We start from the raw sequence: 26,743 nt of genomic DNA, 5'->3' as shown, positions 1-26,743 counted from the left end.
AATGAGATCAAAACCTGCCCTGTACACACAGGCTCCATCCTTTCTCTGAAGATGCTTCCGGCCGTGTGCAGAGGGGACTTCCTGCAATGTGGCCTTGAGAATTCAGTTCTTTAAGCCTCTTTAGCCTCCTCCAATGACATGCAAAAAAAGACATTCTGTTGAATTTTCGAGGGACAGAGTCAACTTCTTTGTGTGATGAGTTCCTAGGGGGCAATTTCTTTTAAATATTCAGTGATGGGAGCAGAGTAAGTGGAAACCCCAGCTAAGTGCAATCCTGCTTTTCTTGGGGAAAGTCTCACTCTAAATTCTTCCAATGCTCACACTGGTAGGGGGCACAGTTGATTTTCTTGTGGCCTGTGATCCAACAAAACCTCACCAGTGGAGTAGGATGCCTGGGGATTTTTACAAAGTGAAGACAACCTATGGAGTGGGAGAGAATATTTTATAACATATATATCCCAAAAGGCTCAATATTCAAAATGTTTAGGGAAAATAAATTTCTAACAACTTCATGCCAGGCAGTAGGTTTCCAGCTTGGAGATGGATTCCTAGTGAAGTTAGGCCTGTGCCCTTCTTCCCAAAGAAGCTGTAAATAGGGATACTGTCTTCCTTGGTGTTTTTGTTTCAAAGCAATGAGACTTGGGTCCTTGAGAAAAAGATTCCTTGGTTGTAAACCTGACAAGAGTCTTATTTACCTATGAAACAGATGTGTATATAATTTAAGGAAGTCAGAGAAAGAATTTACAACCCATGTTTTCTAAGGTAAATACCAAAAGGAAGGGAGAGGGCAGCCTTCCCTTCTTTGTGATCAGAGAACATTTCATCTCCCCCCATTCTTAGATTTGTATTTACTATTACACAGTCAAGGCACATTTGTAGGGAATTACTTAGGAGGCAGCTGGAATATACTTGTCTTTGTACCTCCAAACAATTCCACATTCAGACTCACCTTTCCTTCCTTTTAACCTGCCTTCTGGATCTGCCCTGAACATGCTGGAGTGAGCCAGGCGGGAGGTCACGGACCTCAGCTTCATCAGAACCACTGGAGAACCACAGGAGAGGTCTATGTCCAGCCATTGGCTCTTTTTCTTTTCCAGTTTCTTTCTCAAGGATTCTGTGTGAATTTGTTTCCATGAACAGCAAAATCTCCAGGAGGGCAGTTCTTTCTACTTTTTCCTCCGGTTGCTCATGGCAACTTTTTCTTCTACATTTGTTCACAGTCTTCTCTATGAAAAGGAAAGGAAAAGTGCTCAGGTATATTTTAATTTGTTTTCCACATTCTTTTATTATGAAGCTTATCATATCTAATCAAGAATGCATAAACTATTTACAGTTTTAGAAAGAATAATAAATGGAAACTATACCTACCCACTCAAAGCACAGCCATCTTAAAAAACAAACAAACAAACAAACAAACAAACAACAAACAAACCCAGCCACCTACCCAATCTAGAATTAGCTAGTATACTGACTTTGACATTAATCATCCCTTTCATCTTCTATACATTGTTGACACCAAGGTATGCATCCCCAAACTTTTGGGAACTTGAAACAGTGAGTATAAAGCAACAAACAAGCTGAGAAAGGAAAGGACAATGTGTCCTTTGGGTGAGATCTAAGGAGACATTAAGCTTAAGTGAGCCTCAGGGTCTGTGTGGGTTGAGCTTCCTGGGAGTTTTTCACAGCACCTACTGAAAGAGGACAGACAAGACCTTGGCAAAAGATGAGAGACCTCTAGAACTGGACACCTGGTCTTGCTCTATGTGCGCCAGGTACTGGGTATCTAGCAGGAATATTATCAGAGGTTAAGACTCCCAAGTTCTCTGCTAACTGGCTCAATGTTCTCCAGAAGGAGTCCCAGGACACTTCTCTTGAGGGAGAGAGAGGATGTCCTCTTGACTGACCATGACATTGGTGCTTTGTCATGTCCAGACCAACCTAGCTCAGACCAGAAAGTACTCAAAAGGAATCCAGGGTAGAGACACACAGGCATTTCAAGCTGGTATCATTGTTGCCAGCCCCATAGTGATGTCAGTTTCCCCATGGATGAGCTTTTTGGTTTCTTGAGGAAGAGTCTGAAAAGGGGATGATCACCTGAGGGAGGTCGCCCCAGATCTCAACATCTATATCACACCCATGTTCTCACACTGCCAACTCACTTGGCTTCCCCTGATCCAGGCAGGTGTGTTTTATGCTCTGCTGAGACAAATCTGTTTGGGGAGGGTCTGGTAGAACATGGACTATTACTCTTTCTACACCAGGGAGAGGGGATGTGGGGACTTACCTACGTATGTACTAACTTGCACTCACTCTAATTTTTGTTTTCATCACCATCATCATTTCGATACTCATGACCAGCTGAGAATCATGAGGGAACAAAATTCCTTGGTTGATTTTTTTTTAAAGATTTTATTTATTAATTTGACAGAGAGAGACAGCCAGCGAGAGAGGGAACACAAACAGGGGGAGTAGGAGAGGAAGAAGCAGGCTTCCAGTGGAGGAGCCTGATGTGGGGCTTGATCTCAGAACGCCGGGATCACGCCCTGAGCTGAAGGCAGATGCTTAACAACTGCGCCACCCAGGCGCCCCCTGGTTGATGTTTTACTAAGAAATGAATAGTGACTCAAGAGAAACAGTTGTCTGGAAAAGGGTCCACACAACCACTAATCAGAAAAAAATGTGCCTTGACGTGGTTCTCTTCATGTTTCTTATCCTTGGCGTTTGTTCAGCATCTGGAAGCACATGTTTCCTTCTTGTTCTCTTTGTGTTCTCTTTTAGGATCCCCTATTCTATGCATTTTGGGGCAGCTGAAGAAGTTCCACAGTTCCTTGATAATTTCCGACCTCTAAATTTTTTCCCTCAGTATTTTAGATTGCACACTTTTTTTACTATGACCCTGAGGTCATTAGTCTTTTATTTTCCAATCTGTAGTCAGTTCCATATAATGTACTTTTTGGATGTGCTTCATTATGTATTCCTTTTCGTGGCTGAGATGTATTATCCCTCCAGCCATTTTCAGAGAAATTCTCCCTTTTTTGTGTCAGTTTTTAAGTAGCTGGTTGCAAGGTGTACTGGGTGTTATACACAAGTAATGAATCATGGAATTTTACATCAAAAACTAGGGATGTACTGTATGGTGACTAACATAATATAATAAAAAATATTATTAAAAAAATAAAGTCTTTGTGAGAAAATCCAAATTATCTGTCATACTGGGTTAAGTATCTCTAAATTTATTTTCTATGCTAGGTGAGATTTTCCTTGTTTCATATATTGAGTAATTTTGGCACCTGTCCTGAATCTATCCAGTGTTATATTATGAAACTGGGATTCCTGTGTAAATCCCAAGTGAAGTTTTTATTTTAGTAGGTACTTGACCCAATCAGGTCCAAGATCCTAGTTTCAAAGAGCCTTCTGTGGAATGTGATTTCTGTGTCGGAGAGTTTACAACACCTTTGTTCTGCTATTTGCATCTGTCCTAAGGGGAAGCTACACAGTGAGCTCCACAGGACACACCTGGGATATCGGTGGAAGTCCCTTCCAGTTCTGTTACCCACACCGTTCCAACCTTCTTAGTATCAGACACTTCATAAGTGTGGCTTAGAGATGAACCATGAACTCATAAACAAGTTACCGCATTGCTCTCCCAGGCGTCTCTCCCTCTACCATTTCCCCAGCTTTTCCAGTTCCCTGGATCTTCCTTCTGGTCTTGTAGACAGAAACCTGTATCTTTGGCTCCTCTCCACTGCAGTGCAATTCCCCTGAGAGTGCTGATGTGTGGACCATGTTGCATGAGGACAGAGAGGATTGTGTTTGAGGCCAAATAGCAAGTTCCTAAGGCCACCACTGTTATTTTTCTCACTATAGAAGTATTTCCTTTGGGAAGGGGAATATGGAAGTAAAAGAAGAAACTAAAAAAGAAAAGAAAAAGTGGATATCAAATCTTGCTCTGAGTGTTAGAAATCATCTTTCTCACATGTCAAGCCAAAGCAATGGGCTATTCCTGGATCTCTTTCAGTCTCAAGCTGGTGCCTGGTCCTGGCTCCCAGCTGCCTGAGGGCAGGTGGCAAGACTCTGAAGGAAAAATAGGAAAGTCAGCATTGTTTCTACAATGCTTGAAATGTCAATGCCATTCTCAATCTGCCTTGTAGGAGCTTGTTCAAGGGACTCAAACAGCTCCCATGTGCATTATTTCTTGGCTTACAGCAGCATTCACTGGGGAATTGTGGTATCTGCTCATTATTCTTAAATGGAACCCGAGCCGGATAACAGTTCATCCGTATGGGCTATGTTACCTGTTGAAACAGGTAATAGGGAAAGGGGGAAATTGAAAATGAATTTTAAAACTTTCACAGGAAAGAAACAGGAAGGGATATTCCACAATGCTTCTGTTCCTTCACTGGTACAAGGTCAAGAGATTACTTTTATGGTTCCCAGTGGGTGAGTGGTGACAAAAAACTGAGTAGAAAAAAACATGTGTCTATTGCCAGACAAATAGATCAAATATAAATGGAATGAGAGCTGGATAATATAAATCTTATAACAAATAACCTCCTGGGCACTGAGAAATGCCCCATTATCAAACCTGCACATCCACATTCTGATTCATGTCTCCCTAGATCATGTACCATGGACAGTGAATCTTTCTTCTTCATTTCTCAGGTTGAGATTTGAGGCTGAGGAAGGGAAGTGGCTTGTTCACGAGTGGAATGTGCAGAATGTCCTGGCAGGTGCTCCTTTTCCCCTCCTAGAGTTTGCTTTCACCTGTGGACCTGACCCTCTATATGGGATGTGGGTAAGAAGCTGGGGTGACTAACAAGCTGATGGGTTTCAATGTTGCATGTCCATCAGCACAAACAAATATGGGTGGGACGGTGGCAAGCCTGCAGCTGGGGGAGAGCCCAGCACCAACCACCAACTCACAGCAGATGTTTCCATTGGCGTCAGCAGTGACACTTTCCTAACAGTAGAGAGATCCTCAGAAATTGGTGCCCAGCAGAGGGCACAAAAGGAAGGGCCCCAAGTCTTGCATGGTCACAGAGACATAGTCATTTTATTGCGGAAACACAGAAGGTCCAGGAGCTTACATACATGAGGTCTTTGGGAGATCTTTCTCTTCTGGGGAAATCAGGCATAAAAATTCATATTCTTGACCTTCAGAAAATACACGTCAAAGTGTTTGAGTCTATTCAGCTAAGCTCTGCTGCCCAAGGATGCAGAAGTATCTAGAATGAAGGGTCAGATCAGAGAGGGTAAGGAGAGGAAGGTGCAGGAAGGACATTTGCATTCAGGCCACTCCCTCCTTGAGGCAGGGAGGAGGAGGAGATAATAGAGGTCTAGGGGAGACAAGCCTGGGATTGGGGGTCTCAGAAGGCAGTGCTGTTGAGGAGTCACCACCATGGCCTGGACTCTGGTCGTTCTCAGTCTCCTCACTCAGGGAACAGGTGAGGTCCCCAGGGAAGAGTCCATGGGACATCTAAGCTGATCCCTTCTCTCCTGTTCAGGTTCACCGTAGGCCCCAGCACAGAGCTAATGATTACAATTGTCCTCTTTTTACGTTCCTAGGCCCAGTCTGCCCCGACTCAGCCGGCCTCAGGGTCTGGGGCTCTGGGACAGATACTTCCCATCTCTTGTGCTAGAACCAACAATGACACTGGGAGGTATGATGTTGTCTCCTGGTACCAACGGTATCCTGGGATGGCCCCCACAATTCTGATTTATGATGTAAATACCCGGCCATCAGGTATCCCTTATCCTTTCTCTGGCTCCAAGTCTGGCAGCACAGCTTCCCTGACCATCTCTGGGCTCCAGGCTGAGGATGAGCCTGAGTATTACTGTGCCTCATATAGAAGTGCTGACACTTATCACAATGGTCTAAGTTCATGGGGAATTAAAACCAAAACCTGTCCTGTTCTCCTAAGCTCCCTCCTTGCTCTGAAAATGCTTCCACAATTCTAACCATGTATAGAAGGGGGTTCATAAAATATTGCCTTGAGAATTCAGTTCTCTCTCAGGTCCTCTCCCTCTTGCAATGTAGTAAAATGGAACAAGCTCCCTGATGAATTGTCTGGGGGAATTCTCTTTTTTTCATAGACATGTTCTTTTGTTCATAGACATGTTCCCAGAAGATGATCTTCCCATTCCTCAATGGCAGGAAGAGAGGGACAAATAGACCTGTGCTCTGTATAATTTTAACAGTTCTCAGGGACATCCTTACTTTAAATGACAGCCTCTCACTCCTGTTAGTCCAGGTGGGAATCATTTATCCAGAAATGACCTTGTTTTACTCAACTCAGTATCCGCCATACTCTAGTCAACATGATTCACTTGGTGGGATATTGTTCTGCATGTCAGTGTTTGAGAAAACAGCAACTCACTGAACAGCTGAAGATCTAGCTGAAGGAACAAGGAGAAAAGGAACATGTTGTTTTTCCAGTGCCCCTTCTTGTGGACCCCATATCCATGGAAGCTGAGCAGGGGATTTGGCGTTGAGACTCTATGGTATGTAGAAGCTCCCCTCCCCTCAGAACAATAAATCCCTATCCTGGATTCAGCCCTGTCTCCCTGACAGGGTGGGTTCTTTCCAACATGGTTCCATTTTCCACCTGGGAACAGAAGGCTTCTCTCCATTCCTCAGGGAACCCCACTGTATCTGATTTTCATAAGGAGCTAGCCCAGGTTCTACCTGGAATCCCACTTATAACAAATCACTAAATATACATACACATCATATATGTCCAAGGATTCTCTGTACCTTAATTGAACCTGGTGTAGACCAGAGAAACCCTGTTTCAATAACCAATTGTTCTCAATTTGTCAGAATTTTATCATTTTTAGCTGTGAAAGTGCCACATCCTAGCAATGTCCTCCCTCTGGGACAGTTCAGGATGCAAGGTCAGCTTACCTGAGAACTCAGTCTCTCTCATTATGTTCTCTCCCTTAGTTGATTTTCCAAATCTCTTTCCAGCTACCTCCTTTCTTCCTCCAATAAATGCTCAATACGTTCATGTGTTAATCATCCAGGCTGGGAATTTGCCACAATGGACCCCTAAGCATTTCAGTCAAATCACAGTGGGAAGGAGCATTTGCTTTTGAGGACACAGCATAAAAACCTGAGTTAGTCCTTCATGTTTGTGGAAGGCTGTACAAAGACTATATCTACATGTAGGGCCACAATATCTTTCTGAGACAGTAGTTAGTATGTTAATAATAAGGAACCTTACTGAGTAATCCTGAGCATAGATATTGGTGAACAGGATGGCTCCAATATGACATAATGGGGCTGCTGTAGCCCTTTGTGTCTTGAGTGTGTGGAGACTAAAGTTGTAGGAAAAGGCTCTTGAGTATTCTGAAACAGTGAAGGCTATACAGTGAAATATTTTGTGAAAAGATGAGAGAGTGGTCGCTAATTTAAAAATTATGTAAAATTGATGTATGAGATTTTATTAGTTTTAGGTGGAGAGAGGTCACATTTTTAAAATTTATTTATTTATTTATTCCTTTGTTTAATTTTTTATTATGTTATGTTAGTCACCATAGAGTACATCCTTAGTTTTGGATGTAGTGTTCCATGATTCATTGTTTGCGTATAACACCCTGTGGTCCATGCAAGGTCACTTTTTAAAACATGTTTTTTTTTTAATTAAGTAATTTATGTTCTTGAGAGAGAGAAAGAGAGACAAAGCACGAGTGGGGAGAGGGAGAGGGAGAAACATACTCCCCCTGAGCAGTGAGTTGGACCCAGGGCTTCATCCCAGGACCCAAGGATTGTAAACTGAGCAAAAGAAAGACGCTTAATGGACTGAGCCACCTAGGTGCCCCTTAAAACTGTTTTTAAACTTTTTTTTAACGTAGTCTCCACACCCAACATGGTGCTTAAACTTAGGAACCTGATCAAGAGTCACACACTCTACTGACTGAGCCAGCCATGCACCCCTAACGAGGTTACTTTCGATAGAGATGATCTGAAATATTTTAAGAGTCCCTATAGTCTAAATATCCACCAGTGTTTTTCCATTCAATGCAACCAGGGAATCACCACCTCCAGGAAATTCTCATTGACGGGTTCATAGAATTTCTCATTAAGTGTCAGCCATTTGCTTGGCAACATTTCTGCATTTTTTCTTATTTTAAAATTGCTAGTGTACAAGGAATCATCATTTCATTTGTCTTGTAAAATAAGATACTGGGTGTTGATTTCTGTGTATTTTTAATCATATTTGCTTTGTTTCTTATTGGAACATAAGGATATTGTGTACATGTGGTCATTTTGTAACTCTTGGATGACAGTGGTATTTATTGTTTGAATATTATGCCCTATTGTGTGGACACAAAAATCCAAAGGGTTTGAAATCCATCAAATCAGTGGCTCCTGTCTTTTGTAGAGGGAGAGCGAAATTTATTGCTGGCACTAGCAGAACACCAAACAGAAGCAACGGGCTCATTGTAAAGTTCAGGGTTTCCTTCCTGCAAGAAGTGCCTGAGATCCATAAAATTCTCAGGAGGCCTCTTCAAAGTGATTTCAAGAGACAAGTATCAGTCAACGAGGCCTTCATGCTCAGATGTGCAGCTGGTTGATTTATGAAAAAGACAACTGGTTACCATTTGGTATTGTATAAAATAATAGACACTGTTATCTAAACTCTCTCCAAAATTATACCACATGAGAATTTAAAATACACAGGAATGACTGTGATTGTCAAAACCAAAGCTATCACCTCTATTTCCTTCTGCCCCAATCACTGAGGCCACAAGGGAGCTAACTGGTCCAACCCTAGGCCAGGGTGTCATCTCCCTTGTGCTCTGAGAAGCACCTGTTACAGATATTGAATAGTGGCAATTAAATGGTTTCTTTAGCACATCCACACTGCGTAAAATTCCTTATCTGTTTCCTGAGGGGACATTTCTTCTGTGGCAGGGACCAGTCAACCTTGATCAGAATTTCCCCCTTTAAACCATGTTGTTTAGAAAGGAAATTAGGGCAGGCATCTCTCTCTGGATGGCGAGGAATTTTACCTCAGGAAGGTGCACAGCTCTGAGGTAAGATAGTCGCTCTGCAGAGAAGACTAAGACAAGAATGTCTTCTGTCCAATGTAATCAACAGAGAAATGCACTCTGATGAGAGGTCCCTGGAGTTGAACCCTGAGTAATCCTGACCCCAGTTGCCTTCCACCAGATGAACAAGTAGTCGAAAACTAAATCACAATTTTCTTTAGGTTGTTGTCAATGCTGACTGAGCTCTCTAAACTTCCTGGAATAGTTTTGATATCAACATTATGAGAATCCAATCCTTTGTCTCCCCGTGCCATTGTGCTCATCCAGACTTCCCTCATTAGTTGGTTTTATTTGACCTCTAAGATTACTTTTGCCTTGAGCCAAGAACTGTCACACTAACAAGAACCCTGTGACAAGACTGTGGAAGGGGACAAGCTACCTGATTTTGAGAGGCGAGTCCAAGCCCCCTGGTGTGGTAGGTGACCTATTCATTTCCTGAGAAAGATGGAGACAAAGCCAAATGAACTCTAACGGATTGAAGAGGAATCTAGGGACTTGGTAGTGACTGGTGAAGAAGGATGAAGGAAAAGGATCACAGCAGGGATTCCAGTTCTCACAGAGCAGCCTTCCCTGGTGCTTGGGTTGCACCATGTGTAGCCACCAGGGAGCACCATGGACATGGATTTGGGGAAGGTCATGAGTGTGCTTTACCCTGACCTGTAGAATTCCCAGGAGCTGATTCCACCTGAGTCCTGCAGGAGAGGACCATGTGTGAGGGGTAACCCAAATCTATTCTGTCTCAATAAGTTCTTACTTGAAAGTCCAACAAACACCCCCAGGCCTCAGGCTCAGAACACTGTGAGGAAGGGAACCAAAAGAGGCATGAGAACCCATGCTAGTGAGGAGGAGAGGAAGGCTGTGAGACAGGTGAACAACTCCAGCTCTGTTTTTGGTGCCTACAAATAAAGAGTGAATCTCTCCTAACTCCAGCCCTTCGTGACCCTATTCTCACCCCTGATCCACACGGCACAAAGGGTAAGTTCTGGGATTATTTGTCAACGGCACAGGGACTTTCACAGTAGGAACTAAGGGACATTACAAGTTTGGCTCCATTTCCTGGGCACTAACATGAGCTGTGTCCTAGAAAATCCATGTCAACGTGTTTTAATCCTTCAGCTATGTTCTGCTGCCCTGGGATGGAAAAGAATCTAGAATGAGGGGTCAGGTCAGAAGGGGTGAGGAGACGCAGGTACAGGAAGCACATTTGCCTAGAGTCCCCTCTACTTTCTGGGGAAAGGGGAGAGGATAACAGAGGTTCCGGGGGAGCCAGTACCAGAGGAGGGGTCTCAGAAGTCAGTGTTCTTGGGGTGTCTCCACCAGGGCCTGGGCTCAGGTCCTTCTCAACTTCCTTACTCAAGGCATTCTTGAAGTTCTGTGGAAGGAACCAAAGGGACTTCTGGGCTGATAGTTTGTCTCCTTTTCCTCAGTATCTTTAAGGCCCCAGGACTGAACTCAGCAATGTGTGTTCTTCCCTTTTTAGGCCGTGGGCTCAGTCTATCCTAACTCAGGCTCTCGTGTTCTGCAAGACTCTGGGAAAGACTGTCAGTAGCTCCTGTGCTGGAAACAGCATGATATTGGGGATTCATAATGAAAACTCCCGGTACCAACAGCACCCACGAATGGCTTTGAAACTGCTGGTTTGCTATACCAATACTGGGCCCTCAGGTGTGCCTGATTGCTTTTCTGGCTCCAAGTCTGGCAACACGGTCTCCCTGACCATCTCCAGACGCCAGGCTAAAGGTGAGGCTGATTATCACTGCTGGTAGTATTAATTTCCAACGTTATGGAAAAGTGAGACCAAAACTTGCCCTGTCTTCACAGCCCCCCCCCTTGCCCTGCAGCTGCTTTCCAACCCTGTATGGAGGGGGCTTCATGAGGGACGGCCCTGAAAATCAGTTCTCCTTTACCTCCTCTGCTTGAGCACCAGAACATCCTAGCGCAACACTGCATCTGATGAGTACAATGATGGCTTCCTCTTTGCCTTTGTGCTCTGGTCCCAGAATGGGACTCTTCCCAACTTTTCAATTCAGCCACATAGAAATGAGGACACTGTCCCCGTTAGCCAGAGCTCTTTCGAAAATGGGTCCCTTTCTTCTAGATGGGAGGAGAAAGCTGTTGGATGTGTCCCTCTTTCCTCAGGAAAGCCAAAGCATCAGTTTTCCTGATGAGCAACCGATATCTAGCTGGAGTTGCAGTTAGAATGGATCGCTAATTATAGAAACCTAAATAAATTTATTAAAAGATTTAACAGTAAATCTATGAAGTCCTTGAACAACTGAATAAAGCTAGGCCTGGGTATCAGAAGACCCCAGGGCGACCAACTCTAGTCATGTTGCCAGAAGTTTCCCAGTTGATCACTGGAAATGCCATGTCCTTGCAACAACCTCATTACCTGTTGGGGAATCAGGAAAGATGGTCACTGAGATGGTGAAGTTTTTGTGTCAACCTGCAAGGGGTGCAAAGAGGAAACATTATTTCTGCGTGTCCGTGTGAGGATGTTCCTGGCTGAGGTTAGAATTTGAATTTGTGGGTTCAGTACAGTAGATTGTTGTACTTAAGGTGTGTGTGCCTGACCCAATGCATGAGGGCTTGAGCGGAACAAAGGCCATAGACAGAGGAATTCACCTCACTTCTAACATTGCTGGTTGAGCTGGGAATCTTATCTCACCTTCTTCTCCCGATGGGCTGGAAGGCCTGGATCTGCTGGCTTCCCTGGTTCTCAGGCCTTTGGGACCTAAGTGAATTATGCCTCTGACTATACTGGTTCTGTAGGTGGCAGATGGCAGCTCACGAACTTCCCTGTCCAATAATCATGTGAGTCCGTCCTGATTGGATACAATTTCACAAGTATACAAATACATTTTAAATGTATATGTATGATTTTTGTGTATTTATATATAATGTAGACCTCATATAATTTATATATATATATTATACTTTTGTACAAAACATATTATATATGTATAAAGTATATTATATACTTATATAAATGCATATAAGTATATCAGATATTTAAAATACAACAAATAAACACACACACACGTACACACATAAACACACACACAACACAATGTGCATAGTTTGATTTCTCCGGATAGCCCTCACCCACTTCAGAGCTCAATCTTTCCATAATGTTCTCACCATCAATTATTTTCAAAAATCTTCTCACCACATACGTTCTTCCTTTCCCCAGTAAACAGGCAGCACTATCGTTGTTGAATTATTGAATTATTGAGGCCAGAACAGTGTCGTACATGGAATCCCTCAGCATCTTTGTCAGCACAGTGGGAACGGAGTCTGTGCTACTGAATACAGAATAGTGTCCTGAGTCATGGATCCCTGTCTATGAGAGGCTGGTCAGAGGCTGCACCTGCTGTAGGGTGTGGTTCTTCATGGAAACAAACAAGTTGGCAGAGGGACCATTGTCTGGGTGGGCTCTAGGGCCTCTAGTGTAAGCCATGCTCCCTGACTTTCATGGCATCAGTGAGATCTTTACAAAGTACCCACATGTGCACGTGAGGGCAGGGAGCCCCATTGCCACTTGGATTCTGTCTCCTCTTAGATGGGACCACAGGTTCCTTCTGAGAAATTAGTCTCTATTTTCATAATAGGGAAATTGCCAGGAAAATCACAGGCTAGATGTGGAGTGAACAGGATCACTCCAACATGAGATCTGTGGAGCTGCCATAGCCCTTCTGTCTCGTATGCTGTGCCTCAAACTGCAAGAACGGTTTTCTAGGTCTCCTCCAATAATTCAACAGTACCTATTTCGAAAGCTTCTTTTAAAAGATGAGAAGATAGACACTTCAGATAGAATGATTTGAAATGTTTTAGAATTCCCTGGGGCCAGCTAATCCACCCGTGCTTTTATTATGCTACATGGGAAGGAATCAGCACGTGAAGGAGTAACCATTCATGTGTCCATTGATTTTCTGGGTCAGATGCCATACATGTGGTCTGGATATTTTCTCTTTCTTTCTCTCTCTCTCTTTTAACTTGCTATTGTTTAAGGAATCTCTATATTTCTTGTATACTAAATGATGCAACATACATATTGATTTCTATGATTTTAAAAATTGTACATGCTTTAGCTGTATTGTGCATTCATCATATTATGTGCAAGTCTTAATTTTGCCTCCTTTGTGGCAATCAACTGCATTATTTCTGTGATGTGTAATTGTGTGGGCAGAATACTCAAAAACACTTGACATGAAACCCTTAGTCCTCTATTATGGAGGCTCTGAGCGTGCTGCTAGTACTCACAGAGATGAAACAGATGCATGCTATCTCCTCGTGAACAGCAGTGTTGGTTTTCTGCAGGAAGCACGTGGACGCCAGAATGTTCACAGGTGGCCTCTCTGCTGTGATCCCAAGACACAGTGATCCATACTAATGGGCTGCAAGTCTAGTTTCGGATGCGTCCCTGATTCTGACAAGGTCATGATCTAGTTACAATGGTATTCTTATCCAAAAATTAGAAGTCCTTACTTAAACAATGGTCTAAATAGTTCAGTAGTTGAATGTTTAAAGCACATAAACAATCTCAAGTCCCAAATGATTCTTGTTTCCCAGAACACTTTTCCTTGCCCCCATCCCAGTGGTCACCACTCTGCTCATCCCATGGTCTGGTCCAGAGACACATTGTTCAAAAGCTCTTGAAGCCTCTGTCATATGGTATGAATAGTGATATGAAAAGACTCATCAGAGCATCTCTATTCCACAAAACTCCTAGAAAGGATCCGTGAGTCCTAAACAGTTTTTCTCCAAACCCACCTCCTTCTAGAAAAGCACACTAGGCCAAACATCTCTGTGGATGAAGAGATGTTGCTTAGGAAGGACCTAGCTGTGAGGTCAGGTCACAAATGTGCACCAAGAGGCAGACGGAGAAGATCCTGTGTTTCCTGGGCACACAGACTTGCCCTGTGAGATGTCCCTGGAGCAGGACCCCTGAGGCCAATCTTGACTCCCGTCCCCTTCCCCCAGAGGCTCAGACCCTGAATCTTTTCTCTGGATTTCAATGAGGTATTTCTCCACCCTCCTCAGCTCTCTTTCTTAAATTATTCTTGTTTCCTAAGCATGCTGAGAATTCAATCATTTTCTCAATATCCCTCTTTTGTCATCCTTGAACCGACTGGGGCTGCATTAATTCAATGTGTGATGTTTCCTCAGCCCCGAGCCACCTCCACCTCACACACTCTATCCCTGTGACGTGGCTTTCCTGCCGACACTGAGAAAGATCATCTGTGCCACTCGATGTTGCAGGTGCCATATTTCGTTATGGAGGAAATAAAGGAAAATGGGAAGGATCTTGAATTGCACCAGAAGGGATCAGAGCTTGGGACAGAACTGGGAGGATTTGGAGGGTGGGCAGAAAGAGGAGCAGAGCATGGGTTTCCAGCTCCCTCAGGGGTGGCTTTCCTGCCGACACTGAGAAAGATCATCTGTGCCACTCGATGTTGCAGGTGCCATATTTCGTTATGGAGGAAATAAAGGAAAATGGGAAGGATCTTGAATTGCACCAGAAGGGATCAGAGCTTGGGACAGAACTGGGAGGATTTGGAGGGTGGGCAGAAAGAGGAGCAGAGCATGGGTTTCCAGCTCCCTCAGGGGCCTTCCCTGGTGCTTGGCCTTTATCCTCTGTGGCCACTAGGAGGCAGCGAGGACCTGAATTTGGGAAAAGCAATTTTTGCTGTTCTCTTATCCTGAATGTAGGTCCAAACAGGCTTCTGGAGTCACTGTAAGTGCGACACAAGGGAAGGGTGGCCTACTATCTGTTATATTCCAGTAGTTCCCTTTATGGAAGTTCCAGGAAACATCTCCTTACCTCGCAGGAGGAGGAGCAGAGCATGGGTTTCCAGCTCCCTCAGCTGCCTTCCCTGGTGCGTGGCCTTTATGCTCTGTGGCCACTAGGAAGCAGCGAGGACCTGAATTTGGGAAAAGCAATTTTTGCTGTTCTCTTATCCTGAATGTAGGTCCAAACAGGCTTCTGGAGTCACTGTAAGTGCGACACAAGGGAAGGGTGGCCTACTATCTGTTATATTCCAGTAGTTCCCTTTATGGAAGTTCCAGGAAACATCTCCTAACCTCAAGGCACTGTAGAGCAGGAGAGTGAGTCTTGAGAAAAGTTAACTGAGGCACCAAGAGTGATTTGAGGGAGAATGAGACCCCAGCTCTGCCTGTGCTCCTGGCGAGAGGAGTAATTGAATTTCCCCTAATCTCAGGCAGCCTGGAAAGCTTTCCTAACCCCCATCCTGCACAGAAAAGTGGCCCTGGGATTCCTCCCCCAGCCACACCAAGACTTCCCCAGTGGATGTCAGGGATATTCCAAGGCTGTCTTGAATTCCTGGGGTCTGTCACGGACTCTGCCTCTCATGGTTGAGTGAATGCATGTGAAATATGTTAATATCTGGACACCTAGGCTTTGTTGCCCAGGGATGAAGAAGTATTTGGTATAGAGAATCATATCAGAGTGGGTGAGGAGAGGCAGCGCAGGAAGTACATTTGCATGGAGGCCCTCCCTTCTCTGAGGCAGGGGGAGTGGATATGAGAATTATGGGGGAGCCAGGCTCAAGGTTGGGGTCTGAGAAGTCAGTGCTCTTGGAGCGTCTCCACCATGGCCTGGGCTCTGGTCTTCCTCACCCTTCTCACTCAGGACACAGGTGAGCCCTCCAGGAAAGGGAGCACAGGGACATCTGTGCTGATCCTTTGTCTCCTCCTCAGACACACCTGGGGCCCCAGCACTAAACTCACTAGATCATGTTCATTCATTTTTCAGGATCCTGGGCACAGTCTTCCCTAACTCAGCCTCCCTCAGTATCCGGGACCCTGGGTCAGACCATCACCATCTTTTGAGCTGAAAGCAGCAGTAACATTGGGAGTGGTAATTATGTGTCCTGGTATCAGCAGCTCCCAGGCACTTCCCCAAACTCCTGATGTATAATGTAAATACTCGGCCTTCAGGAATCCCTGATCCCTTCTCTGTCTCCAGATCTGGAAACACGGCCTCCCTGACCATATCTGGGCTCCAGGCTGAAGATGAGGCTGAGTATTACTGATGGTCATATGGTGGTAGCTACAATGTTTCACACTGATCCCATTTCATGAGGAAGTGAGACCAAAACCTGCCCCCTGTTCACAGGCTCCCTACTTTCTCTGAGGATGCTCACCCAACATGGGGACATCTGGATGCACATTTCTATGGAGGCCCCTTCATCCTCTGGGGCAGGTGCAGTAGTTTCTTCAGGAATTCACACTTCACAAAAGTTGAAGTTCATTTCCTGGAAGTCCTGTCTCTTCTGAAACGGACCATTCAGCCTTGATTGGTGTTTCCCCTTTAAACCATCTAATGAGAAAGCACACAGGTCAGGCAGCTCTCTGGGAATGGAAAGGACTTTACCCAGGAAGGTACACAGTTATGAGTTGTTAGTCTCTCTACAGAGAAGGTTAAGTGAAGAATGTCTTCTGCCTCATGTGATAGAGAAATGCACTCTGATGTTAAGTCCCAGAGCTGGGCTCTTTAGAGTAATCCTGACCCCAGTTGCCTTCTACCTACTTCACAAACCCTGGGAAACTGCTCCTTTTTACTTGGGCTGTTTCCGATGCTGACTGAACTTTCTCTCTTTCTCTTTTTCTCTTCCCATATTTTTTTATTCTAAAGTATAAGTAACCAATAGTGTTTTTGTTTTTTTCTTGCCTGTGCCATTGTTCTCATCCAGGTTTTCAGTGGAATGTTTAATTTGACCTCTAATATTTCCTCAGTCCTGAGCCAAGAACTGCCACACTAACACAAACCGTGTGACAAGGCTGTTAAGGGGGACAAGCTAGCTACTTCTGAGGGGTAGGGTCTGAAGCACCTGGTGTGGCAGGTGACCCATTCCTTTCTTGAGGAAGATGGATTCATGAGGGATCTAAGGACTTGGTACTTACTGGGAGGGGAGGAAGGAAAGAGCAGAAGGAGCAGAGAAGAAATTCCAGCTCTCACTCAGCAGGCTTCCCTGGTGCTTGGGTTACACCACCTCGACCAACAGGGGGCAGCAAGGACCTGGATTTGGGGGAGGTCATGGCTGTAATTTACCCTGACCTGTGCAGTCCCAAGAGCTGATTCCTCCTGAGTCATGCAAAGGAGGACCATGTGTGAAGGGTGATCCAAATCTATTTTACCCCAATAAGTCACCTGTGTGAAAGGCCAAGAGACACCCCCAGACTTCAGCCCCAGAGTCCCGCAAGGAAGGAGACTGAGAAGCAGGAGGACCCACCCTACTGAGGAGGAGAGGAAGGAGATAAGGGAGGGGAACCACCCCCTGCTCTGTTTTTGGAGCCTGCCATGGAAAGAGTGAATCTCTTCTAACTCCAACACCTCTGGTTCTTTTCCCCAGGCACAATCAGCACAACAGAAGTGGAAAGTAATAGGATCATTCCTCAACTATATGGGGATTCCCACAGTAGGAACTAAGGGACATTCCAAATCTGGCTGCATTTCCTGGGCAGAACATGAGCTCTGCCTAGAAAATACATGTCAAATTAATTGAATCCTTCAGCTAAGATCTTTTGTCCCAGAATGCAGATATACCAAGAATGAAGGGTCAGAAGCAAGGGGTTGAGGAGAGGCTTGGGCAGGAAGCACATTTGCATGGAGGCCCCTCCTCTTCCTAGCAGGGGAAGGGGATTAGTGGACAGGGACAGCCAGCCTTAAGGTTGGGGTCTCAGAAATCAGTGCTCTTAGGGTGGCTCCACCACGACCTGGACTCTGGTCCTCCTCACCCTCCTCAGTCAAGGCACAGGTGAGGCCTCCATGGAAGAGACCATGGGTACATGTGGGCCCATCTATTTCTCCTTCTCAGTCTTAACTGGGCCCAGTAATGAATTAAAAAGGGTGTGTTTTGTACTTTTCAGTGTCCTAGACCCAGTGTGCCCCGAATCAGCCACCCTCAGTTTCTGTGGCTCTCGGAAGGAGTGTCACCATCTCCTGTGCCTCAAGCAGCAGTGATAATGGGGCCTCTGACTATGTCTCAAGCAGCAACAGCACCTGCGATCGACACTGAAACCTGTGATTTATTGGTTAATAAGCCGCCCTCAGGGATCCCTGATCCCTTCTCTGGCTCCGGCTCTGGCAACACAGCCTCCCTGACCATCTCTGGTTTCCCATCCGAGGATGAGGCTGATTATGACTGTGACTCATATACAGCCAGTGGCAGTTATCACAGTGGTGGAAATTCATGGGGATGTGACACCAAAACCTGTCCTGAGCTCAAAGGCTCCCTCCTTGGTCTGAAGACAATTGCCAATCCTGTGCAGAGGGGGCTTCCTGCAATGTGGCCATGAGAATTCAGTTCTTCACCCTCTCTTGTCCTCCAACGATGTCTGAAAGGAAGACATTTCCTTGATGAATTTTCTAGGGACACAGTCAACTTAGCAAAAAAAAAAATTATTATTAAAAAAAAAAGAAATTCCACCATTGCTCACACTGGTACAGGGCACAGCTGGTTTCCCTGTGTAACTCATGATCCAACAAAACGTCAGGAATGGCGTAGGATGCCTTTGGAATTTCACAAAGTGAAGACAACCTATGGAATGGGAGAGAATATTTATAACATATACATCACATAAGAGGTCAATATCCAAAATTTCCAGGAAAACAATTTCCTACATTCATGCCAGGAAGTAGTTCTGTAAATTGGAGCCAGGTTCCCAGTCATGTTAGACCCGTGCTCTTCAACCCAATGAAACTGTAAAGTAGGGGCACTGTCACCCTTGCTGCTTTCATTTCAAAGTGTGAGTCTTAGGAACTTGGAAAAGAGATCCCTTGCTTGTAAAAATGACAAGGGTCTTATTTACATGCAAACACATTGTGTAATTAAGGGAGGGCAGAGAAAAAATTTACAACTCATGTTTTCTTGGTATACACAAAAAGGAAGGAGCGGAAGACCTTTCTTTCTTGGTGATCAGTGACAATTTCTTCCACCCCCCAACACATTTTTTTTTTTTAGATTTATATTTACTGTTAAACACTCAGGCACATTTGTAGGGAATTACTAAGGAGTCAGCCTGGCCTATTCTTGTCTTGTCTTTGTGTCTCCAAAGCATTCCACGTTCAGGCTCATCTTTCCTTCCTTTTTACCTGCCCTCTGGATCTGCCCTGAACATGCTGGGGTGAGGCAGGAGGGAGGTCACAGACCACAGCTGCAACAGAACCATCGAAGAGTGGCTTTGTCCTACCATTGGCTCATTCTCTTTTCCAGTTTGTTTCTCAAGGATTCTGTGTGAATTTATTTCCACGAAAAACAAAATACCCACGGCGTAGTGTTTTCTCCTTTTTCATCTTGTTGCTCATGGCAACTGTCTCTTCTGTATTTGTTCACAGTATGTTCTGCATATAGTACAGAAAAAGTGCTCAGGTGTATTTCAGTTTGCTTTCAAAATTCTTTCATTATGATGCTTATCCTATCTAAACAAGAGTGCATAAAATAAATGTTTATACTTTTAGAAGGAAAAATAAATGGAAACCACATCTACCCACTCAAAGCAGAGCCACCTTCTAAAAAAATAAAACCAATCAACTGTCTATCCAATCTGCAATTAACTGGTATAATGAGTGTGGTATTACTCATCCCATCTATTTCCTACACATTCTTTCCACCTTGGTATGCATCCCCAAACTTTTGAGAATGTGAAACAGTAGGTAGAAAGCAACAAACTCCCTGAGAAGGAAAGGACAATGTGTCCTTTGGGTGAGATCTCAGGACACATTAAGCTTAAGAGAGCATCCGGGTCAGTGTGGGTTGGGTTTCCTGGGAGTTTTTCATAGCACCTACTGAAGAGAGAAACAAGGTCCTGGGAAAAGAGGAGAGACCCCTAGACCTCGACACCTGGTCTTGCTCTATTTGCGCCAGTTACTGAGTATGTATCAGGAATATTGTCACAGGTTAAGACTCCCAAGTCCTGTGCTAATTGGCTCAGCATGTCCCCCGGGAGGAGTCCCTGGACACTTCTCTTGAGGGAGAGAGAGGGTGTCCTCTTGACTGACCATGACATTGGTGCTTTGTCATGTCAGGACCAACCTAGCTCAGAACAGAAAGTACTCAAAAGGAATCCAGGCTAGAGACACATAGGCATTTCAAGCTGGTATCATTGTTGCCAGCCCCTTAGTGATGTCAGTTTCCCCATGGATGAGCTTTTTGGATTCATGAGGAAGAATCTGAAAAGGGGATGATCACCTGAGGGAGGTCGCCCCAGATCTCAACATCTATATCACACCCATGTTCTCATCCTAGTAGCACACTGCCAACTCACTTGGCTTCCCCTGATCCAGGCAGGTGTGTTTTATGCTCTGCTGAGACAAATCTGTCTGGGGAGGGTCTGGTAGAACATGGACTATTAGTCTTTCTACACCAGGGAGAGGGGATGTGGGGACTTACCTACTTATGTACTAACTTGCACTCACTCTAATTTTTGTTTTCATCACCATCATCATTTCGATGCTCATGACCAGCTGAGAATCATGAGGGAACAAAATTCCTCACTTGATGGTTTATTAAGAAATGAATAGTTACTCACGTCAAACAATTGTCTGGAAAAGGGTCCACACAACCACGAATCAGGTAAAATGTGCCTTCACGTGGTTTTGTTCATGTCTCTTGTCCTTGAGGTTTGTTCAGCGTCTGGTAGCACATGTTTCCCTCTAGTTCTCTTTGTCTTCTCTTTTAGGATCCCCTGTTCAATGCATTTTGGGGCACCAGAAGACGTTCCACAGTTTCTTGATAATTTCTGATCTCTAAATTTTTTTCCTCTATATCTTAGATTGCAAGCTTTTCTTTGCTATGACCCTGAGGTCATTAGTCTTTTATTATCCAATCTGTAGTCAGTTCCATATAATGTACTTTTGAGATGTGCTTCATTAGGTCTTCCTTTTTGTGGCGGAGATGTATTATCTGTCCTATCATTTTCAGAAAAATTCTCCCTTTTTTGTGTCAGTTTTTAAGTAGCTGGTTAAAAGTCTTTGTTTGATAATCCAAATTATCTGTTGTACTGTATCTTTAAATATCATTTCGATGCTAACTGAGATTTTCCTTGTTTCATATACTGAGTAATTTTGGCACCTGTCCTGAATCTATCCAGTGTAATGTTATGAAACTGAGATTCCTGTGTAAATCCCAGGTGAAGTTTTTGTTTTAGTAGGTTCTTGACCCAATCAGGTCCAAGCCTCTAGTTTCAAAGAGCCTTCTGTGGAATGTGATTTCTGTGTCAGACAGTTTGCAAAACATTTATTCTCCTATTGGCATCAGTCCTACTTGGAAGCTACACATTGAGCTCCTCAGGTCACATGTGGGATGTCGGTGGAAGTCCCTTCTGGTTCTGTTAAACACATCTTTCCATCCTCCTTACTGTCAGACACTGCACATTTGCAGCTTAGAGATGAACCACGAACTCATAAACAAGTTACAGCATTGCTTTCCCAGGCTTTTCTCCCTCTACTCTCTCCCCAGGATTTCCAGTTCCCTGGATCTTCCTTCTGGTCTTGTGGATAGAAACCTGTAACTTTGGCTCATCTCCACCGCTGTTCAATTCCCCTGGCAGTGCTGTTGTCTGGGCCATGTTGCCCAAGGACAGAGAAAATTGTGTTAGGGGTCAAAAAGCAAGTTCCCAAATCCACCACTGTTATTTTTCTCACAAGAGAAGTATTTCCTTTCTGAAGGGGCATAGAGAAGGAAAAGAAGAAACTCTAAAAGAAAAGAAAAAGTGGATATCCAATCTTGCTCTGAGTGTTAGAAATCATCTTTCGCACATATCAAGCCAGAACAATGGGCTATTCCGAGATCTCTTTCTGGCTCAAGCTGTTGCCTGGTCCTTTCCCCAGCTGCCTTGAGGGCAGGTGGCAAGACTGTGAAGGGAAAATAGGAAATCAGCATGTTTCTATGCTACTTGAAATGTCAATGCCATTCCCAATCTGCCTTGTAGGAGCCTGTTCTAGGGACTCAAATGGCTCCCACTTGCATTATTTCTTGGCTTACAGCAGCATTCATGGGGAATTGTGGTGTCTGCTCACTATATCCTAATTCGAAACTGAGCCGAGTTATATAGTACTTCCATTTTGGTCTATGTTATATGTTGAAACAGGCATTAGGGAAAAGGGAAAATTGAAAATGAATTTTATGACTTTCACAGGAAAAAATAGGATGGGATATTCCACAATGGTTCTATTCCCTCAGTGGTCAAAGTTCCAGAGATTACTTTTATGGTGACCGGTGGGTGAGTGATGACAAAAACCTGAGTAGAAAAATCATGTGTCTACTACCAGACAAATAGATCAAATATAAATGGAATGAGAGCTGGAAAATATAAACCTTATAACAAATAACCTCCTGGGCACTGAGAAATGCCCCATTATCAAACCAGCACATCTTTATTCTGATTCATGTCTCCCTAGGTCATGTACCACGGACAGTGAATCTTTCTTCTTCATTTCTCAGGTTGAGATTTGAGGCTGATGAAGGGAAGTGGCTTGTAATTGAGTGGAATGTGCAGAATGTCCTGGCATGTGCTCCTTTTCCCCTCCTAGGGTTTGCTTACACCTGTGGACCTAACCCTCCATATGGCATGTGGGTAAGAAGCTAGGGTGACTGACAAGCTGATGGGTTTCAATGTTGCATGTCCAACAACAAAAACAAGTATACATGGGACGGTGGCAATCCCGCAGCTGGGGGAGAACCCAGCAACAACCACCAACTCACAGCAGATGTTTCCATTGGTGTCGGCAGTGACACTTTCCTAACAGTAGAGAGATCCTCAGAAGTTGGTGCCCAGCAGAGGGCACAGAAAAAAGGGCCCCAAGACTTTTATGGCCACAGAGAAATACTCATGGTATTGCAGAAACACCAAAGGTCCAGGAGCTCACATGCATGAGGTCTTCAGGAGATCCTTCTCTTCTGGACATATCATGCATAAAAATTCAAATTCTTGACCTTGAGAAGGTACATGTCAAAGTGTTTGAGTCTATTCAGCTAAGATTCGCTGACCAAGCATGTACAAGTATCTAGATTGAAGGGTCAGATCAGAGGTGGAGAGGAGAGGAAGGTGCAGGAAGCATATTTGCATGCAAGCCACTCCCTCCTTGAGGCAGGGAGGGGGAGGAGATAATAGAGGTCTGGGAGAGACAAGCCTGGGATTGGGAGTCTCAGAAGGCAGTGCTGTTGAGGAGTCACCACCATGGCCTGGACTCTGGTCTTTCTCAGTCTCCTCACTCAGGGCACAGGTGAGGTCCTCAGGGAAAGGTCCATGGGGACATCTAAGCTGATCCTTTCTTTCCTCTTCAGGTTCACCTGAGGCCCCAGCACAGAGCTAACTATTGCATTTATCCCTTTTTTAGGTTCCTGGGCCCAGTCTACCCTGACTCAGCCGGCCTCAGTGTCTGGGGCTCTTGGGCAGACAGTTACCATCTCTTGTACTGGAACCAGCAATGACATTGGGAATTATAATCGTGTTTCCTGGCACCAGCAGTATCCTGGCATGGCCCCCAAAGCTCTGATTTATGATGTAAATACTCGGCCATCAGGGATCCCTGATCGCTTCTCTGGCTCCAAGTCTGGCAACACAGCTTCCCTGACCATCTCTGGACTCCAGGCTAAGGATGAGGCTGAGTATTACTGTGCCTCACCTAGAAGTGGTGGCACTTACCACAGTAGTCTAAGTTCATGGGGAAGTAAAACCAAAACCTGTCCTCTTCTGGCAAGTTCCCTCCTTGCTTGGAAGATGCTTCCTCAATCCTAACCATGTATAGAGGAGGCTTCATGCAATATGGCCTTGAGAATTCAGTTCTCTCTCAGGTCCTCTCCCTCCTGCAATATAATAAAATGGAATAGGCTTCCTGGTGCATTGTCTGGGGAACTGTCAGTCTCTTTGTTCCTTTACATGTTCCCGGAAGATGATCTTCCCATTCCTCAATGGTAGGAAGAGACTGACAAAGAGATATTTGTTCTGTATAATTTTCACAGGTCTCAGGGACATCCTTACTTTCGATGACATCCTCTCAGTTCTGTTAGGCCTCGTTGGAATAATTTATCCAGAAATGACCTTGTCTTACTCAACTCAGTGTCCGCCTTACTCTAGTCAACATGATCCACCTTGGTGCGATATTGTTCAGCATGTCAGTGTTTGAGAAAAGAGCAACACAGTGAAAGCTGAAGATCTAGCTGAAGGAATGAGTAGAAAAGGAACACGTTGTTTTTCCAGTGCCCCTTCATCGATGCCCCCATATCCAAGGAGCTGAGCAGGGGATTTGGAGTTGAGTTTATACCGTATGTAGAAGTTCCCCTACCACCGACCAATAAATCTTTATGCAGGATTCAGCCCTGTCTCCCTGACAGGGTGGGCTCTTTTCAACATGGTTCCATTTTCCACATGGGAAGAGAAGGCTTGTCTCCATTCCTCAGGGAAACCCATTATATGTGAGTTTCAAGAGGAGCCAACCCACATTCTACACAAATCCCAGTTATGACAATCACTAAATACAAATACGCATTATATATATCCAAGGATTCTCTGTCCCTTAATTGAGCCTGGTGTAGACCACAGAAAACCTGTTTCAGTAACCAATTGTTCTCAGTTTGCCAGACCCTTCCTAGTTTTTGCAGTGAAAGTGCCACATCCTAGCAATTCCCTCACTCTGGGGCTATTCAGGATGCAAGGTCAGATTACCTAAGAACTCAGTCTTTCTCATTCTGTTCTCTCATTTAGTTACTTTTCCAAATCTCTTTCCAATTACCTCCTTTCTTTTTTCTAAATAATAATTTTTTATTATATTATGTTAGTCACCGTACCGTACATACCTAGTCTTTGATGTAAAGTCCCATGATCCATTACTTGCGTATAACACCCAGTGCACAATGCAATACGTGCCCGCATTAATAAGTATCACCAACTCTCCCATTCCCCCCACCCCTTCCCCTCTGAAGCCCTCAGTTTGTTTCCCAGAGTCCATAGTCTCTCATGGTTCATTCCACCTTCTGTTTACCCCCCATTTTCTTCTTCCCTTTCTTCTCCTGCTGATCTTCCTACTTCTTATGTTCCATAAATGAGTGAAACCATATGATAATTGTCTTTCTCTGCTTGACTTATTTCACATAGCGTTATCTCCTCCAGTCCCATCCATGTTGCAGCAAAAGTTGAGAAATCGTTCTTTTTGATGTCTAAGTGCAGAAAAAGCATTTGAGAAAATACAGCATCCTTTCCTGATTAAAACACATCAGCTTGTAGAGATAGAGGGTACATTCCTCAATCTCATAAAAAGCATTTATGAAAAGCCTACAGCAAATATCACTCTTAATGGGGAAAAGCTGGAAGCCTTTTCATTAAGATCAGGAATATGACAAGGATGCCCACTCTTGCCATTATTATTCAATATAGTACTAGAAGTCCTTGCAACAGCAATCATACAACAAAAAGGATAAAAGGTATCCAAATTGGCAAAGAAGAAATCAAACTGTCTCTCTTCGCAGATGACATATTAGTCTATATGGAAAACCAGGAAGAATCCACCCCCAAACTATTAGAAGTTATAGAGCAATTCAGTAATGTGGTGGGATACAAAATGAATGCTCAGAAATCAGTTGCATTTCTATACACAAACAATGAGACTGAAGAGAGAGAAATTAGGGAATCCATTCCATTTACAATAGCACCAACAATCACACGTTATCTTGGAATTAACTTAACCAGAGACGTAAAGGATCTATATTCTAGAACTACAAATCACTCTTGAAAGACATTCAAGAAAAAGACACAAAAATATGGGAAAATATCCCATGCTCATGGATCAGAAGAATTAACATAGTTCAAATGTCTATGCTACCCAGAGCAATATACACTTTCAATGGCATCCCGATGAAAATACCAATGACATTTTTGAAAGATCTGTAAACAAACAGCCCTTAAATTTGTGTGGAACTAGAAAAGGTCCCAAATCACCAAGGAATTGTTGAGAAAGAAAAACAAAGCTGGGGGCATCACGTAGCCGGATTTCAAGCTATACTACAAAGCTGTGATCACAAAGACAGCATGGTACTGGCACAAAAACAGACACATAGACCAAAGGAACAGAATAGAGAACCCAGAAATGCACCCTCGGCTATTTGGGCAACTAATCTTTGATAAAGCAGGAAAGAACATCCAGTGGAAAAAAGACAGTCTCTTCAATAAATGGTGCTGGGAAAATTGGACAGATACATGCAAAAGAATAAAACTTCACCACTCTCACACCATACACAAAGATAAACTCTAAATGGATGAAAGACCTCGATATGAGACAGTAATCCATCAAAATCCTAGAGGAGAACATAGGCTGCAACCCCTTTGATATCGGCCACAGAAACTTTTTTCATGACACATCTCCAAAGTCAAGAGAAACAAAAGAAAAAACGAACTTGTGGGACTTCATCAAAATAAAAAGCTTCTAAAGAAAGGGGAGGGAATGAGAAGGGGGAATGAAGCATGACAGACTATGGACTCTGAGAAACTGAGGGCTTCAGAGGGGAGGGGGTGGGGGAATGGGATAGGCTGGCGATGGGTACTAAGGAGGGCACATATTGCATGGTGCACTGGGTGTTATACGCAACTAATGAATCAACGAACTTTACATCAAAGACTAGGGATGTACTGTATGGTGAATAACATAATATAATAAAAAATATTATTATAA

At 44.1% G+C, this 26,743-nt stretch overlaps 1 protein-coding gene and 1 gene segment (V, D, J or C); both read left to right on the top strand.

Annotated features, from left to right (window-relative positions):
- Nucleotides 1–26,743, top strand: part of TESPA1 (thymocyte expressed, positive selection associated 1) — a 361,089-nt gene that overhangs the window by 31,848 nt on the left and 302,498 nt on the right. The window lies entirely within an intron of this gene.
- On the top strand, nt 23,141–23,832 carry LOC103675689. The segment is given in 2 exon segments: nt 23,141–23,302; nt 23,417–23,832. Coding segments are annotated over 2 exon segments (447 nt in total).

This window comes from Ursus maritimus, unplaced genomic scaffold (genome assembly GCF_017311325.1).
Source record: "Ursus maritimus isolate PB19 unplaced genomic scaffold, ASM1731132v1 scaffold_26, whole genome shotgun sequence".
Taxonomy (NCBI): domain Eukaryota; kingdom Metazoa; phylum Chordata; class Mammalia; order Carnivora; family Ursidae; genus Ursus; species Ursus maritimus.
Note: the sequence above shows the minus strand (reverse complement) of the source record. Positions and strands in the feature narration are given on the sequence as shown.